General features: G+C 28.3%; 4 protein-coding genes across 5 annotated transcripts; all 4 read left to right on the top strand.

The window, feature by feature from the left end:
- The first annotated feature begins 294 nt into the window (after positions 1-294).
- On the top strand, positions 295-5,963 carry LOC141534242 (uncharacterized). Its single transcript, XM_074253468.1, has 3 exons — positions 295-407; positions 885-992; positions 5,513-5,963. The coding sequence occupies exons 1-3, from the start codon at positions 357-359 to the stop codon at positions 5,792-5,794; spliced, it is 441 nt and encodes a 146-aa protein (XP_074109569.1). The 5' UTR covers positions 295-356; the 3' UTR covers positions 5,795-5,963.
- Positions 5,964-6,042: 79 nt separating this feature from the next.
- Positions 6,043-8,656, top strand: LOC141534243 (uncharacterized). 2 transcript variants are annotated; one of them, XM_074253469.1, is made up of 5 exons: positions 6,043-6,166; positions 6,264-6,383; positions 6,457-6,573; positions 7,169-7,211; positions 7,410-8,656. In XM_074253469.1, exons 2-5 carry the CDS (start codon positions 6,333-6,335, stop codon positions 7,607-7,609), a joined length of 411 nt encoding a protein of 136 aa, XP_074109570.1. In that variant the 5' UTR covers positions 6,043-6,166; positions 6,264-6,332; the 3' UTR covers positions 7,610-8,656. The 2 variants fall into 2 exon arrangements, with proteins under 2 accessions (XP_074109570.1, XP_074109571.1); XM_074253470.1 differs by having other exon boundaries at positions 6,144-6,162.
- A 133-nt stretch (positions 8,657-8,789) lies between these two features.
- LOC141534241 (uncharacterized) lies at positions 8,790-11,135 on the top strand. Its single transcript, XM_074253466.1, has 4 exons — positions 8,790-9,093; positions 9,172-9,231; positions 9,294-9,431; positions 10,492-11,135. Exons 1-4 carry the CDS (start codon positions 9,043-9,045, stop codon positions 11,092-11,094), a joined length of 852 nt encoding a protein of 283 aa, XP_074109567.1. The 5' UTR covers positions 8,790-9,042; the 3' UTR covers positions 11,095-11,135.
- A 1,212-nt stretch (positions 11,136-12,347) lies between these two features.
- On the top strand, positions 12,348-15,733 carry Spt-i (serine palmitoyltransferase subunit I). The gene is made up of 2 exons (XM_074254515.1): positions 12,348-13,419; positions 14,387-15,733. The coding sequence occupies exons 1-2, from the start codon at positions 12,510-12,512 to the stop codon at positions 14,887-14,889; spliced, it is 1,413 nt and encodes a 470-aa protein (XP_074110616.1). The 5' UTR covers positions 12,348-12,509; the 3' UTR covers positions 14,890-15,733.
- Positions 15,734-16,165: the final 432 nt, after the last annotated feature.

The following is a 16,165-nucleotide window of genomic DNA, read 5'->3' as shown; positions in this document are numbered from 1 at the left end:
GTTAAATTAAGCAAATTGTCATGTTCATTTTTTTAAGTCACACCTATTAAATTTGAATAATAAATACCGAATATATGACTAGAAATTAACACAGATGATTAGACTAAAAAATATTTACTGATAATAATAGTAATAACAAAGCGAGTTTTGTTTCAAATATTTATTCCTAAATTTTTTGTACACTTAAAATAATTTATAATATTAGTCCAAGTGTTAATTATCTATTTTATTATTATTTAATTCTGAAGAAAAAAGCCTGAAGGCCTCATATAAATTAAAAGATCATTTGATCGTAGTACCACTTGCAAATTAACATTTATTGAGTTAAGTGATTTTTACCGTAGACTAGAAACAAGATGAGTTCATATTTATGGCGTTTGATACTTTTAATTTGTGTATTAAGTAAGGTAATTAATGGTTTTAATTAACTTGAACTTTAATTTATCCTCACAGAAAGTGATATTTGATAAGTAAACTTAAAAGCATTCAATTTGATAATTTTTCCGGATAATAGTCGTAAAATTTTAATTGACATTTAGAATTAAGTTTAATCAATTTAAAAGTATTTATAATTTTATTAAGAATTGTTTTTTTTTTAATTTATTTTAAGAAATACAAACATTTGTTTTCTTGTCTTTAGAATTTTAACTTTTAAAAATGAAAGAGTAAATATTAATGTAATTGATTAATTATTTTATCATTTAAAAGTATTTATATTTTTATTGAGAATTGTTTTTTTTTTTAATTAATTTTAAGAAATACAAAGATTTCTTTTCTTGTCTTTAGAATTTTAACTTTTAAAAATGGAAGAGTAAATATTAATTTGATTGATTAATTATTTTATCAATGTTTGTGAAGTAATTTAATAGATAATATAATTTTAGACGTGTGAAATAAATACACAAGAAATAAATGAAGATAGAAGTATACTTGGGAAGCTACTTCGTTTTGGAGCTGATTGGAAATTAAGAGCCGCTGATGAAATTGATAGTGTAAGTTTTTTACTTAATACTAACTAGCAACCTTGCAGTCACTATGTGACTGCCTTGACTTGTGAAGTATAAATAGATAAAATTTTGCTTTATGAAATAATGACTTTTGTTAAATTTCACTGTACTTTCTTAAATATTGACGTTTTTAAAGATATAAGCTCATCCCGATGTTACACTCATAAAGAGCTTTCATTTGAGTACCCACATGCATTTTCATATATTTTTCACATATACATATATATAAATATATGAAATATATGAAAAATTGATGTGGATACTTAAATGAAAGGTCTCGATAAGTGTAATATCGCGATGAGCTTATATTTTAAAAAATGTTAATAGTTTACCAGATAAAAGATCATTTCTTAAATAATGACTTTTCTTAAATTGGGCTGTACTTTCTCAAATATTGACGTTTTTAAAGATATAAGCTCATCTTGATGTTACACTCATCAAGAGCTTTTATTTGAGTACCCACATGCATTTTTGATATATTTTTCATATATACATATATATAGTATATATAATTATATAAAATATATGAAAAATTGATGTAGGTACTCAAATGAAAGTTCTCGATGATTGTAACATCGGGATGAACTTATATCTTCAAAGATGTCAATATTTCACAAGATAAAAAGTACTTCTCAATTATGTGTCTAGAGATAAAGTATTTTCGAATACAGTCTAAATACTTATCATAATAAATTGACTATCGGTGAGAATGATATGAAACCTTAAAAAGGCACAAATTCAAATCAATACCTTTGCAATGACATTAAATTTCACTAAAAAAAACCGATTTCATTATAAGTCTATCCTGGAGACAAACTTTTTCTTATTCTTTCAACAATATAGATAGTTATTTTAATTATAGTCTCTTGTAGATCATATAATTTTTTTTTTAATAAGTAATTACATACCCTCGCAGGCTAGGAACCACAGTGGATCCACGGTGGATCCACGGTGATAGTGGAATCATTGTGGAGCCACAATGGAACCATGGTGGATCCATTGTGGTTTTGTGCCGTTTTGCCACCGTGTTTCCATTGTGATTCCATTGTGGTTCATCAGCGGTTTCATAGTGGATCAATTGCGTATCTATCGTGGTTCTACAGTGGTTCCACAGCGGTTTTTTTGTGGTTCCGTAGTGGATGTATGGTGGTTCCACCGTGGTTCAACAGTGGTCTTATAGTGGATTGATTGCGTATCTGTTGTGGTTCTATAGTGGTTCTACAGCGGTTTTACAATGGATCAACTGTGGTTGCACTGTGATTCCACCGTGGTTCAATAGTGGTCTTATAGCGGATTAACTGTGTATCTATTGTGGTTTCACAGTGGTTCCACCGTGGATGTATGGTGGTTCGTCAGCGGTTTCATGATGGATCAACTGTGTATCTTTTGTGGTTCTACAGTGGTATTACAGTAGATCAACTGTGGATATATTGTGGTTCCATCGTGGTTCAGCAGCGGTCTTAGAGTGGGTTAGCCAAGCATCTATTGTGGTTCTTTCATGGTTCCACTTACGGTTTTACAGTGGAATTGTGACTATGCCGTGGTTCCACAATAGTTTTACTGTAATTGAACCACAGGTTGGTTCGTGGTTTTGTACTTGATTTATCGTGATTCAATAATGGTTCTACTGTGGTCGAACTCATGGTTACATCACGGATCAATCATGGTTTCATGTGATTCAATCGTGATTTCACTGTAGCACCATTGTGGTTTTACAGCGATTGCATAATAAGTCAACGCTAAATTATAGTAGTCGTTTTAGACTCCTAAACGTCGAATTGCCATAAGAATTAAATATTTAAAAATTAAAGGGGAACTACTAACTTCTTAAACTTTTTAATGTGGGATACAAATTGGCAAGTTATTAAATGCGGTGAATTTCCACTGTGATGTTTTTTTCAGATCGTACGTTCTGCGATCCGAAAATACGATTGTGACGATTTTTACCTTAATGGCTGCAAATTAGCGCGTCAGTGTGTGTGTGTGTGTGTGTGTGTGTGTGTGTGCGTGTGTGTGTGTGTGTGTGTGAGAGAGAGAGAGAGAGTTCACGGAATTTAGTGAATTAAATGCCTAAATAACGTAGTTTATTTGTCAAACCTTTTCAATCTGTCTGCTAACGAAATTCCAGACTTCATAATTAATGCTATTTCCCGAAAAATGATATTATATGTTACGAGTTGAATACAACTGAGTTATTTAGGAAACATAAAAAAAAATAATCATTTGAAGGAGCCGCTTGATCTATGGCTATTTTTCGGCTTCCCGCAATTAGTTCAATTTTTTAAATTAATATTTCTTTAAAAATTTCAAACTGTAATGTTGCGTTACTGATGTCATAAAAGCATATACAAGGAAAGGCTGCCAGTGAAGAGATGTAACTGCTTATGAATTATTTTTTTAGAGAATAGAAGTGATTTTATCTGACACGTGCTTTGACGCAAGAATAATTCGCCAAATTAATTTTTTTGACGTCTACAGTAAAACGTAATTTTTAATGATAACATTTGAGCGAAATTTTCGTTTGAATTTCTGCGCATTTCAGACAATAATATGTCGATTCAGAATTTATTTCTACGACCTGAAAATTCTGAGATCTGATGAAAAACTTGTATTCTTTAAATCTGATAGAGATTAACTGCATACTTTGAAAATCATTAATTTTAAAAATGTGATTTTTTTTCAAATAATTTTTACATTTTTATTTAAATCTTTTATCAATGACATAAGCCTTGCAATACCATATCTAAAAAATAGTTTTTCATTCTTTTCGGCATACCTAATCTATGATCGCATTTAAAAGAGATCGTTGTTTAAATTTCTTAACAAATATTATTCTTATCTCAACTTCCTTACAATGATTGATCTGGAGAACCAAGAAGGCCTGAAAAAAATCAGGAAATCATCGGAGAATTTTAATCTCAGTCCGAATTGATTGAATATTTTAATTACATGAAAATTCTCAAAAAGATTTTCAGAATGAATTGTCGCTCTAAGAATTTAACACCGTCTCAACTGTTATTGCTAAATTCCTATAATAACATTATTTTAAGAAAGAAGAAGGGATTTTAACGAATATATTCAAAAAATAATTCTTTTGGTAAGACTTGTAACTTTTCGTCAGTCAGTCAGGGAATTTCGGAATTAGTTAATAGTTGCAAATCTAACCAAAATTTTCAGTTTTAATTTTCCCTTACACAATTTACGATTTCCACATCGTAAAAATGAAAATGTTTAAAGTCTGGTCCAACGCTAGAATGTATGATGAGATAGATTACGATGTTCCCATAGCAATAATTTTGGAAGATTATCTTTGAGTGTAGTTTGAGTTAGAGTGACCGTATTAATGTATGTTTTTTTAATGATTACAGGGATATGCAGGCACCTGCAGAAAAAAAATAATATACTATACACTCCAGGCTCAATAGATGATATTAATAAAAACATAAAAGCCTGGATTACAAATAAATTGCGTGAGGCTAGGAGGAAACCCAGGAATCAGCGTCCTTTGCGGGAATAAAATAATATTTTTAATTTAATTTATAATATTTATACTGTGCGTTATTTTTCATGTTTTTTTAATCAATATATTTCTCAGTAAAAAGCAAAAATGATAAAATTAATGATTTTCCAAACTATCCCGGCACCTTCCCATTACTTTAAAATTCTGAGTGGTTCATATTCCACGGAGCGGAAGTGGATCAATCGTAAACCGCCATTGAACCACTGTTCAATGACAATGGCACCATTATAAATTCACAGTAAGACCACTGTTGATCCACAGTGGAACCACTATTAATCCTCAAAGGAACCACTGTTAATCCACAGTGGAACCACTGTTAATCCACAGTGGAACCACTGTTAATCCACAGTGGAACTGCTGTAGATCCACAGTGGAACCATTGTACATCCACAATGGAACTATTGAACATCCGCAGTGGACCCACGAAATAACCATTGCGTAACCATCATAGAACCACAGTGGCAAAACGGCACAAATCCACAGTGGATCCACTGACATTCCACAGTAGTTCCATTGTAAATCCTCTGTGGATCCTGTATGTAACCATGATGGATCCTCAGTGATTTTAAGACTGCGAGGGTACCTATATTCAATTAAAAAAATATCAATTTCCAAAAAAACGCAAAGTAGAAAAAAATTTTGAAGGAATAATTTTTTTTTTATATTTATACATTTATCTTTTTATATTGTTTAAGTAGAATTTATTTTACATACATTTTCAACAATAATAATAATTTTTTAAAAAAGTATCAAAAAAATATTTCTTTTTTCCATCAAACTAATATATACATATTCTATTTCAATGCATGCTCTTAAAGCATTTCCATTTTCCATACAACATTTTACATGGTTTTAATCACTTTGTGTTTCACACATGTTACTCTTAGATTAAGTTTCTTAGAGACTACTATACACTATATTCTAATCTTTAATCTTTAATCATAACCCATCAAACTAATAATTAACTTCTAAATTAATTTAACAGGTAGTCGGTCAATTCAAAGGTGTTCTAGGATCTGGAAGCGGGTCACTTCTCTCGAACCTTCGTCAAATAACAGAATCAGCTTCATCTGGTATCGAAAACAGTGACACTGCAGTAAAAAGCGGTCTGGAAGCTGCGAAAAATGCAGCGCTGACCAGCTATTACGCCGGAAGAGCAGCTCCGAAGACAGCTGTAGATTTGACCAACGTCGGGATGAAATCCCTCGAAAATCTCATGAAGAATTCGCTTGTTCCTCCAGGAGTTTCTGGAAAAAAAGTAAAATAAGTAGTCGTTCTCTATGAGGACGGATCCGTCGAACCTGTTTCCGATGTCGATAATTAATTGCCTTTGTTCGTAGCTGGCCCTTGATCGGAGATCTACCGTTAACTTTGTTATTTTATCTAAGTATTAAATTTAATTGAAGCCTGGAGTGTAATTTTAAGACAAATAAAATGTTTCTGATTATGATATTAACCGTAGAAGTTGTTACGATTACGCTCAGATAAATAGACGTGTTTAATGACTTTATGATAAGAAAATTGAGATATCATTTTTCTCGGTGATTAGAAAATAACAATAATATTTCTTTTTAAATTTATTTACGACATGAGGCGGTTGTTTGTCATCTTTATTGTCATCTGGTATCTTAATCCGTAAGTAAGTAATTAGAGAAGCATGTAATTATCATTTTTTTATTTTACATTAAAAAAAAAATTTTTGTGTCTATTTTTATCTGGTCCATACTATTTAAAAGGGAACATCGAATCTTGGGCAACATTTCCAGTTCTAATCGTGCGATCTGTTTAATTATTTTTTTGATAAAATGCTCGGAAAATATATTTTTTTCTTCCTTATTATTTGCGTGATTAGTCAGGTAATTTTTAATAAATTTAAACTATTATTTTATTTTAGCCGTCGGATTTTTTTATAATAATTATATCGTTTAGGCAAAATGTAAAAATTTAAGAAATGTAGAAGATAACATCGTACCACAGTCTTTTCTTGGAGATATTTTTAGGCGCACTGCTGAACTTAAACGCCAATTTGCAACTACGATTGATAAAGTAAGTAAAAATTTTATTTATATTTTTGTAATAAATTTATTAGTTTTAAAAGAAAATTTCTTTAAAATTTTAGTACAAAAAATGAATTCAAATTGATGAAAATTAATTTAACAGATATTTTATAATTTTTGTAATAATTAAATTATGGCACAAAAAAAATTATAAAGAAAAAATGGACATTTTTAAGTTTTTAAATATAAAAAAAAAAGCAATTTCTTCTAATAATTTTTGATAAAATTAAAAATTTTGATAAAAAATTCCATATTTAGAAATTAAAAAAAAAAAAAAATAACAAGTATGAATTATGAGAATCAATTTAGCAGATATTTATTAATTTTTATAATTTTTTAACAAATAAATTAAGACAAAAATAAATAAGAAAAAAAAATTGACTTTTAGAAATTTTTAAAAATTATAAATGCAATTTTTTAAAAATAGTTTTTCAGAAAAGATTCATTTGTTAAGTATAATTAAAAATTATCAAGTGGCTGCTAACTTTAATCTCATGTGTAAATTTTGTAAAAAATATTATTTTTTTTTATATGTTATTTTTTATATAATTACTTAATAAAATTAATTTATTTATGATACGCAGATTATTTTCTTCAACCGGGTTAAAAATGTTTTCGACAAAAATGGTAATTTGAACGTTTACCAACCAGGTTTAGTATTTTATTTTTAATATATTTTAACAACAAAATTAATATTAAATGTGAATAAATATCTTCTGAGTGTACAAAATTATTTTCAAAGACTGTCAATTAATTTTTTCTATTAAACTATCTTCTAATTAAAATTTTGATATTAAATTTTGAAATAAAAATATTTTGTTAAAGATCAAGACAACGAAGCTGATGACATGATTGTGAAACCAGAAGTTGAAGTGTCCACAAACCGACTTTTCCCGATGCAAAATTACAATGGTCGTTCTATCAGTCAAAATTACAACGGCCGTCCCATCAGAAGTGAATTTATTTATAAACTTATTAACGAACTCTGCGCAGAAGGAAGAAATATCCCTGGAATATGTAATTAATAAAATTTAAACTTTCAAGCGATGTAAAAATAAAATTTAAAGCAACCCAAGTCGAAATTCAAATCGTAGATTTAATGTATTGAACGTTAAAATCGTCATTTAAACGTAATGGACGTTAAAAACGTATGTTGAACGTACCCAACGTATTATAAATATGAAAAAAACCAATAATGGGTGAAAATGGTAATATTAAAACTACTCAAATAACTACGCATTTTTAATTTTCTTAGCGGGAAGTTAAAAATTTTAATTTTATTTTGTAAAAATCCACACAGATAAAAAATTTAACTTGACTCAAGATAAAGAATCTTGAATCAATAACACCATTTTGAAGAAAATAACACTCTCAAGAATAAAAATTTTTAAATCAAGAAATTTTTTTTTTTTACCAAGAATTATATCTTGACTAGAGAATTTTTCCTCTTGACTTAAGAAATTCTTTTTCTTCAAAATGGTGTTCTTGGTTCAAAATTCTTGCTCTTGAATCAAGTTAAATTTTTTATCAATGCAGTGGTACAAAATTTTATAAAAAGTTATCATTTCATATAGAGATTTATGAGGCCATTTATGGTATAAAATCGTATGAATGATATTCCATAAAATTATACATAATTTTGGAAACCATTCCGAGGGTAAAAAATTTCGAAAAAGCATTTCCGACAAAAAAAATGGTAAATTTAAGTTAAGAAATGAAAAATCTCTCTAACAAATCTGAAAAAAAATTTTTTTTGTCTATTTACGTTTCAAGCATGTTTAGTTATTTGAGTAGTTTTAATATTACTTATTTTCACCAATTATTGGTTTTTTTAATATTTATGATACGTTGGGTACGTTCAACATACGTTTTTAATGTCAAATTACGATTTTAACATTCAATACGTTGATCTTACGTTTTCAACGTCTAATACGCTCAACTTACGATTTGAACGTTCAATACGTTGAATCTACGATTTAAATTTCGAATCGGGAAAGAATAAAGTAAAAAGTAAGAAATAGACAGAATTAAGTGTATAAAATAAAATAAAATAAAGTAAAAAATAAAAAGCACTTAACAATAATTCTTTATACTCAAATATTCTTCCGAGATTATCCGAACGTTGACCCAAAAAAATCCCATTTAAAATACGGGGTTTTAAATTTAATTTTGGTTTTTTATTTATTGACTTTTCGGGTACCTGACATAATCTAACAGTACTGTGTTATTATTAAGAAACCTCTGGCCCAAAAATAACCGTAGCAGGTACTTAATTCCTAGAGTTATAATTGATAAAGTAATGTACCTTTCTTTGAATTTCTCGATAAAAACATAAATTTCTACTTCGTTCTTTCATATAAAAACCCAGAGAAATTTTATTTCCGTCAGTCTAAGTCGGACCCTCATCTGGAGAGTCTGTTAAAAAATTATTTAATTTATTTCAAAATAAAATATAAAAATGTTCCTTCGATTTTTGTGTTTCGCTCTTTTAGTCTGCGCGTTCAGCCAGGTAATTTTTTTTTTTATTTTTCTGTCAATAAAACTTTTCAAAATTCATATTTTAATGTCGTTTTAAAATTATTTGCAGGTATATTGTGATGAAAAAAAATTGGACTCTGGAGATTTAATAAAGATTTTAAGTGAAGGGGTAATTATTATTTTTTATTGTTCGTTATTTGGAATATTTGTTATTTATTTTTATATTTTCAGTTGTTGAATAAAACTGCTACAACTCCTGCTTCTGCTTCTGCCTCTGCTACTGCCACTACATGTGCTTCTGCTCCTCCTTGTGCAACAACAACAACTATTCCAGCACCAAAAGGGGCTCTTGGAAATTTTGCAGGCAGTGTGAGTTCATCATATTTTTTTTTTTTATTACAAAAATTTTCTTTAGTAAATTTCACTTTTTTTTTTGTTCAAATTTAAAATGAATAATTCATTTAAAACTTTTTCCTTCAAATTTCTAGTTAAAAAATGTAAACTAAAGTTTATTTGTAAAATTAAAATGTTATTGAGAATAATTTATATTATTAAGAGAATAAGTAAAATTTTGTGGCCGGTGTATTTATATGATAAATTGGGTTTTTATGGTTAAATTTGATGTCGTTGGAAAAGTCTTGACCTGGAGTTGTGCCTTTTCATGGATTCATATCATTATCACTGATAGTCAATTTATTATGATAAGTATTTAGACTGCATTCGAAAATGCTCTTTATCTAGATACATAATTAAGAAATTACCTTGTATCTTGTGAACTATTGACATTTTTAAAGAAATAAGCTCATTTCGAAATTACACTCATCAAGACCTTTCATTTGAGTACCCACATCAATTTTTCATATATTTACATATTTTATATATATGTATACATGAAAAATATATGAAAAATTAATATTGGTACTCAAATGAAAGCTCTTGATGAGTGTAACATCGGGATGAGCTTATATTTTTAAAAACGTAAATATTTAAGAAAGTACAGTGCAATTTAACAAAAGTCATTATTTAAGAAATGACCTCGTATCTTGTAAAATATTGACATTTTTAACGATATAAGCTCATCCCGATGTCACACTCATCAAGATCTTTCATTTAAGTACCCACATCAATTTTTTATATATTTATATATTTTATATATATATATTATATATTATATATTATATATATGTATATCTGAAAAATATATCAAAATGCATGTGGGTACTCAAATGAAAGCTCTTGATGAGTGTAACATCGGAATGAGCTTATATTTTTAAAATCGTCAATATTTAAGAAAGTACAGTGCAATTGAATAAAATTTATTATTTAATAAAACAAAATTTGATCCATTTATAGTTTACAAGTCACGGCAGTCACATAGTAACTGCAAGATTGCTAGTAATTAATTAGAAATATACATTTTTATTTACAGATTGTTGATAACACAAAAAAAGCAGTTCATGCCAGCAGTAACGTCGTATTAGATGGAATAAAAAATGTCGGTAAAATAATAAAGGGTGGCTGGAACTTCGCTGACAATGTAGTTGATGGAAGCTTGAATTTGGCTAAAAAAATTGGATCCCTAAAATACAAAATAGTGACAGTCGTACCAAAACATTTGAACGATGTTCTCCTGGACATTGTCGAAAAAGGACAAAAAAAATTGAAGGAGAAAATTGACAAGGAAGGAAACAAGGGCAAAGACAAAAACAAGGACGAAAATAAAAACAAGGACGAAGATAAAAACAAGAACAGCACAACGAAAGCTCCAGAGACCACTGATGGAGAATTGTTCATCTACTTAAATAACTTGAAGATTCCAGTGACCCCTGAGCAAATAGTTCAAGTCGCCAATGTTCTCAAGGGCACCAAGGATTCTTTCCCACTCTTGGAAGATGCTCCTCCACAACCATACTTCGTTCTCATCGACCAAGATGAAGCCTATTTACTCAATGTTGATGAGCTTATTGAGATTGGGGATAAGTTGGAGCAATTAAAGAAGAAGGCTGAAGAAGACGCGAAAGAAACTTTATAATTATTATTTTTGTTTATTTAATTTCATTCATTTTTAATTATAAAAACAATCATTGTGTTCATTTATTTAAAAATATTTTTTTAAGAAATTTATTTATTTAATTATTTGTATTTTTATTTATCAATAAATTATAATTATTAAAAATATTTTTTTAAACAATTTATTTATTTAATTATTTGTATTATTCTTTGTAATAATTGAAAATATTTTAATTACAAAGTAGCGAGAATTTTTTATAAAAATAACTAAGATTAAGTTAGCCGACATCTAAAAATTTTTGGAACTTTTTTTTTATTAAAAAAATTATTAAAAAAAAAAATAAACAAAAATCGCACTTGTGAAAAACTTGAAAAACTATAAGTGCAATTTTTTAAAAATATTTTTTAGCTCTAATTTGATGAATGAAAAAAAAAAGTTAAAAATGTTGGCTAACTTAATTTTCCTACAAAAATAATCAGTCACAGAACAATTTTATTTAAATTTAAAAATTATGCGCTTTTTACTGCGCATGCGCGCGAAATTTCAAACCACGCGCATGACAGAATACAAACCTAACCTAGAAATTTAAAACTGATAAGATAACGTTTAAAAAAGTGTTCTAAAAATAAAATACTCCAAAAAAAATAAATTTTTAATAATACTGAAGTTGGAGGTCAGCTGTCAATTTAAAAAAATTTGTAAACAAATAAATTACAATAAAAAAATGTTTCTCAAAACTTTCACTTGTAATTTTTATTATTTTTCACATGTGAAACTTTTTAATAAAAATTTTTTTAATAATTTAATTGCTATAAAATTCCAAAAAAATTTTTAATATCTATCAACTTCAGTATTAAAATTATTATGATTATTCATTTTCAATTATAAAAACAATAATTGTGTTCATTTAAAAATATTTTTTTAAGAAATTTATTGGTTTAAAAAATTTATATTTAATTATTTATAACACTGAGGTTAACAGATATTAAAAATTTTTTTGAAATTTTATAGCAATTAAATTATTAAAAAAAAATTTAATTAAAAAGTTTCACATGTGAAAATAAATAAAAATTACAAGTGAAAATTTTTTGAAGCATTTTTTTATTGTAATTAATTTTTTAAAAAAATTTTTAAAATTGACAGCTGACCGCTAACTTCAGTATTATAATAATTTGTATTATTCATTATAATTATTAAAAATATTTTAATTATTAAATATCAGGAATTTTTTATAAAAACAAAATTACAGAACAATTTTATTAAAATTAAAAAATTATGCGCTTTTTACTGCGCATGCGCGCGAAATGTCAAATCATGCGCATGACCGGTAAAATGCAAATCTAACCTAAAAGTTTAAAAATTGATAAGATAAAAAGATAATGTTTAAGAAAGTATTCTAAAAATAAAATATTCCTAAGAAATTATATTTAAAAAAAATGAGTGCGAAATTTATATTATTGGAAACAATAGACATTTTTGGAATACTTCCGCACTATCAGACATTGCTCGGCGCGTTCGTGGTCCTGTGGTTGATATGGTTGTTTGCAAAACGTCGTTACAACGCGGCAAGTTCATCAAGACACCCCAGTGAGGAGCAAGTCCTCGCCAAGCTGTCAACATGGCACCCGGAGCCTTTGACCACCGAGCTGCAAAATCTGGCTCACCCGTCGCTGAATCCGCGAGTGGTTTCCTCGGTGTCGGAAAAGCGGATCACCGTCGACTGCAAAGACTGTCTCAACTTGGGAAGTCACAACTACTTGGGGCTGCTCGGCGATGAGCGAATCAAGAAGAAGGCTGCCAAGACGGTGCAAAAATACGGAGTGGGTTCCTGTGGCCCCAGGGGGTTCTACGGGACCGTCGACGTGCATCTGGAGCTGGAGGAGCGTCTGGCTAAGTACATGGAGGCTGAAGAAGCTATAGTCTACTCATACGGGTTCAGCACCCTGGCCTCAGCCATTCCGGCGTATTGTAAGCGTAAAGATATTATTTTTGCAGATGAAAAGGTTAATTTTGCTATTCAGAAGGGTCTGGATGCCACCAGGTCGCTCGTTCGCTACTTCAAACACAACGACGTCCAGGATTTGGAGCGCTTGTTGCTCGAGCAAGCTGCTGTTGACAAGAAAGACCCGAAGAAAGCCAGCAAAGTGAGAAGGTTCCTCATCGTCGAGGGGATTTACATCAACACTGGACTCGTTTGCCCTCTCCCTGAGCTGGTTAAACTCTGCAGGAAGTTTAAATTGAGGATTTTTGTTGATGAATCCATTTCATTTGGTACTTTGGGGAAAAATGGTAAAGGTGTCACTGAACACTTTGATGTTCCACGTCATGAAGTCGATATGATTATGGGTAATTAATTTTTTTTATTGTAATTAACTAGAGTAATTATTTTTATGTGGCTTTTTGGTGATAAAAAATGATCATACTGAAATTGAGAGACATTTAATAATTTTTTTAATAAATTAACTAGCAATCTTGTAGTTATTATGTGACTGCCGTGATTTGTGAACTATAAATAAATAAAATTTTGCTTCATTAAATAATAACTTTTGTTAAATTGCATTGTAATTTCTTAAATATTGACGTTTTTGAAGATATAAGCTCATTCTGATGTTACACTCGTCAAGAGCTTTCATTTGAATACCCACATGCATTTTTATATATTTTTCATATGTACACATATATAATATATATTAATATATCAAATATATGAAAAATTGATGTGGGTACTCAAATGAAAGGTCTCGATGAGTGTAACATCGGGATGAGCTGATATCTTTAAAAATGTCAATACACAAGGTACAAGGTCATTTCCTAATTATGTATCTATATTATTTGCTTAATAATATAGATTATAGCAAAAATAATTTATTTTAAAACTTTCATTTTTAAAAACTCCAAAAAATTATAAACGCAATTTTTAAAAATAATTTTTTAAACCTGATTTATTCCTTAAGAAAAATAAGAAAAAATTATTAAACGTCTGATGATTTCAGTGTGATTAAAAATTATTGTTGACAAAACTATTAAAAAATAATTAAAAAAAAAATTTCATTTGTAAAAAACTTTAACAACTATGAGTGTAATTTCTAAAAATTATTTCTTAGTTATAATTTAATAAATTAAAAAATATAAATATATTAAACAATGATTGCATTTCAAAAATTTGTCTGAATATTAAAGTTAACAGAAAAATACTTAAATAAATCAATTTTTCAACTTTTTATAGTCAAAAAATGATGGAGCTCCATATGAAATAATTACCTCAATTTAATATATTTTATTAGACTTAGATAAATAATTTTTATAATTTTAGGTTCCTTAGAATGGGCAATGGGATCAATAGGAGGATTCTGTGTCGGCTCGACCTACGTAATCGAGCATCAACGATTATCTGGACTTGGTTACTGTTTCTCAGCATCGCTTCCACCATTGCTAACAGCAGCAGCAATTACCTCTCTCGACATAATCGAAGAAGACCCAAGTATATTAAAAGCTCTCCAGAATAATTGCCGTGCTATGCAGAAAATGTTAAGCGAGCTCAAGTACTTTGAGCTTTCAGCGCTCCCAGAGTCGCCAGTCAAGCACTTGTTTTTGAAAAATAGCTTCGAGAGAGCTCAGGAAGAAGAACTGCTGATGAAAATTAGCGATAAGTGTATCCAGAATTATTTAGCAGTCATTCCACCGGTTTATTTGAAAGCCGAGCGGGAACTACCTCGTCCCAGTTTGCGCTTGTGTATTTCAAGTACCTTGGATAATCAAGACATGGAGTTTGTTGTCCAGACTCTTGAAAAATGTTCCAAAGAAATACTGGATTAATGCCTTACAATTTAGAGAGCTTTTTTTATTAACAATCTCTTAATTTATTGTTATAAATAGAACAATAGAAAATATTGCATATCATGACACTAAAATTAACAGACATCTGATAATTCTTGAAATTTTCATAACAAATCAATAATTATAAAAAAAAATATTTTAAAAAATTTGCACTTACAATTTTTCAAATTTCTACATGTGAAATTTTTTTTCTAAATTTTTTTCATTATAATTTAAATAATAGGGTATTACTGCGGATTTTTTTATTTCAATTATAAATAAATCGTACTTGAGCTTTTTGAATTAAAAAAAATTGTTTCTTGTAATTGAAATCTTCAAGAAAATATTTGCATAGTAGTTTTACACGACAACAATTATTCAATTTGTTATTAATAAATTAAAATTAACTGGCTATACAGGTAGTAAACTATAGCTTTTTTGTGAGTTTCTGTACGAAAAGAGGTGCTACTAAAAGATCTTTTTCTTTACATACAATGGTTCAAATTAAAAATTTTTTGCATATAAAAGTAAGATAACCCTTCTTTAATGTCAATTATGCATTAAAAATTCAATTTTGATCAATTAATATTATTTATTTAAGGACGCAGTAATTGGTACCAAAAAAATGAACATGCTTGTATTACTGCGAATGTTTTTAATAATCCGTAGTAATAGAAGCACCTATATTTGTATGCATTTGTACCAATTACTGCGGGTGTAAAATGCATATATTATAAATTAAAATGAAAATATTGCCTGTCAATTGATAGTTCAAGTTGCCTTCAAATTGCTCTTAGTTAAAAATAAATAATCTTAAAAATAAATTATAAACAGAAATTGATAATAAATAAAACAAATAAATCAAAGTTGATGAAAAACACAAGCAGTCATTATAATAAAAAAATTGTTGTGCTAAATTAAGCAGAAAAACTTTCAAACCAAGAAATTTTCATTAAATTAAGTAAATGTAACTTTATTCAAAATTTTTTCTGATTGATTTAAAAAAATTCAAAATGATTTTTTTAAATTAAGATTTGTGTTTCTTCAAGAAAGCTAATTTTTTTAATTACTATAAAAACTCTGTTTATTATGTTATACATCATTATTTCGATCATTATTATTAATTGATATGAATTCAAATTATTTCAGGGATACGTTTTTCTAATCCATTTATTTTATTAAACAAATAATTATCTATCAAACGTATTTTATTAATTTCTTATATGATCCCGAAGTTGTTTATCATTGAATTTCATCCGCAGTAATACATGCATAT

Source organism: Cotesia typhae, unplaced genomic scaffold (genome assembly GCF_013202065.1).
Source record: "Cotesia typhae breed Kobodo isofemale line unplaced genomic scaffold, CoteBio_Ctyphae scaffold_13, whole genome shotgun sequence".
Lineage (NCBI taxonomy): Eukaryota > Metazoa > Arthropoda > Insecta > Hymenoptera > Braconidae > Cotesia > Cotesia typhae.
Note: the sequence above shows the minus strand (reverse complement) of the source record. Positions and strands in the feature narration are given on the sequence as shown.

What these genes read in the sequence shown, in the direction of transcription:
- LOC141534243 (XM_074253469.1), top strand. Translation starts at nt 6,333, where the DNA reads ATGCTCGGAAAATATATTTTTTTCTTCCTTATTATTTGCGTGATTAGT. An exon ending in TTATTTGCGTGATTAGTCAG is followed by an intron (nt 6,384 to 6,456) that starts GTAATTTTTAAT and finishes TATATCGTTTAG; the next exon opens with GCAAAATGTAAAAATTTAAG. An exon ending in AAATGTTTTCGACAAAAATG is followed by an intron (nt 7,212 to 7,409) that starts GTAATTTGAACG and finishes ATTTTGTTAAAG; the next exon opens with ATCAAGACAACGAAGCTGAT.
- LOC141534242 (XM_074253468.1), top strand. Translation starts at nt 357, where the DNA reads ATGAGTTCATATTTATGGCGTTTGATACTTTTAATTTGTGTATTAAGT. An exon ending in TAATTTGTGTATTAAGTAAG is followed by an intron (nt 408 to 884) that starts GTAATTAATGGT and finishes ATATAATTTTAG; the next exon opens with ACGTGTGAAATAAATACACA. An exon ending in CCGCTGATGAAATTGATAGT is followed by an intron (nt 993 to 5,512) that starts GTAAGTTTTTTA and finishes TTAATTTAACAG; the next exon opens with GTAGTCGGTCAATTCAAAGG.
- LOC141534241 (XM_074253466.1), top strand. Translation starts at nt 9,043, where the DNA reads ATGTTCCTTCGATTTTTGTGTTTCGCTCTTTTAGTCTGCGCGTTCAGC. An exon ending in TAGTCTGCGCGTTCAGCCAG is followed by an intron (nt 9,094 to 9,171) that starts GTAATTTTTTTT and finishes AATTATTTGCAG; the next exon opens with GTATATTGTGATGAAAAAAA. An exon ending in TTGGAAATTTTGCAGGCAGT is followed by an intron (nt 9,432 to 10,491) that starts GTGAGTTCATCA and finishes TTTTATTTACAG; the next exon opens with ATTGTTGATAACACAAAAAA.
- Spt-i (XM_074254515.1), top strand. Translation starts at nt 12,510, where the DNA reads ATGAGTGCGAAATTTATATTATTGGAAACAATAGACATTTTTGGAATA. An exon ending in TGAAGTCGATATGATTATGG is followed by an intron (nt 13,420 to 14,386) that starts GTAATTAATTTT and finishes TTATAATTTTAG; the next exon opens with GTTCCTTAGAATGGGCAATG.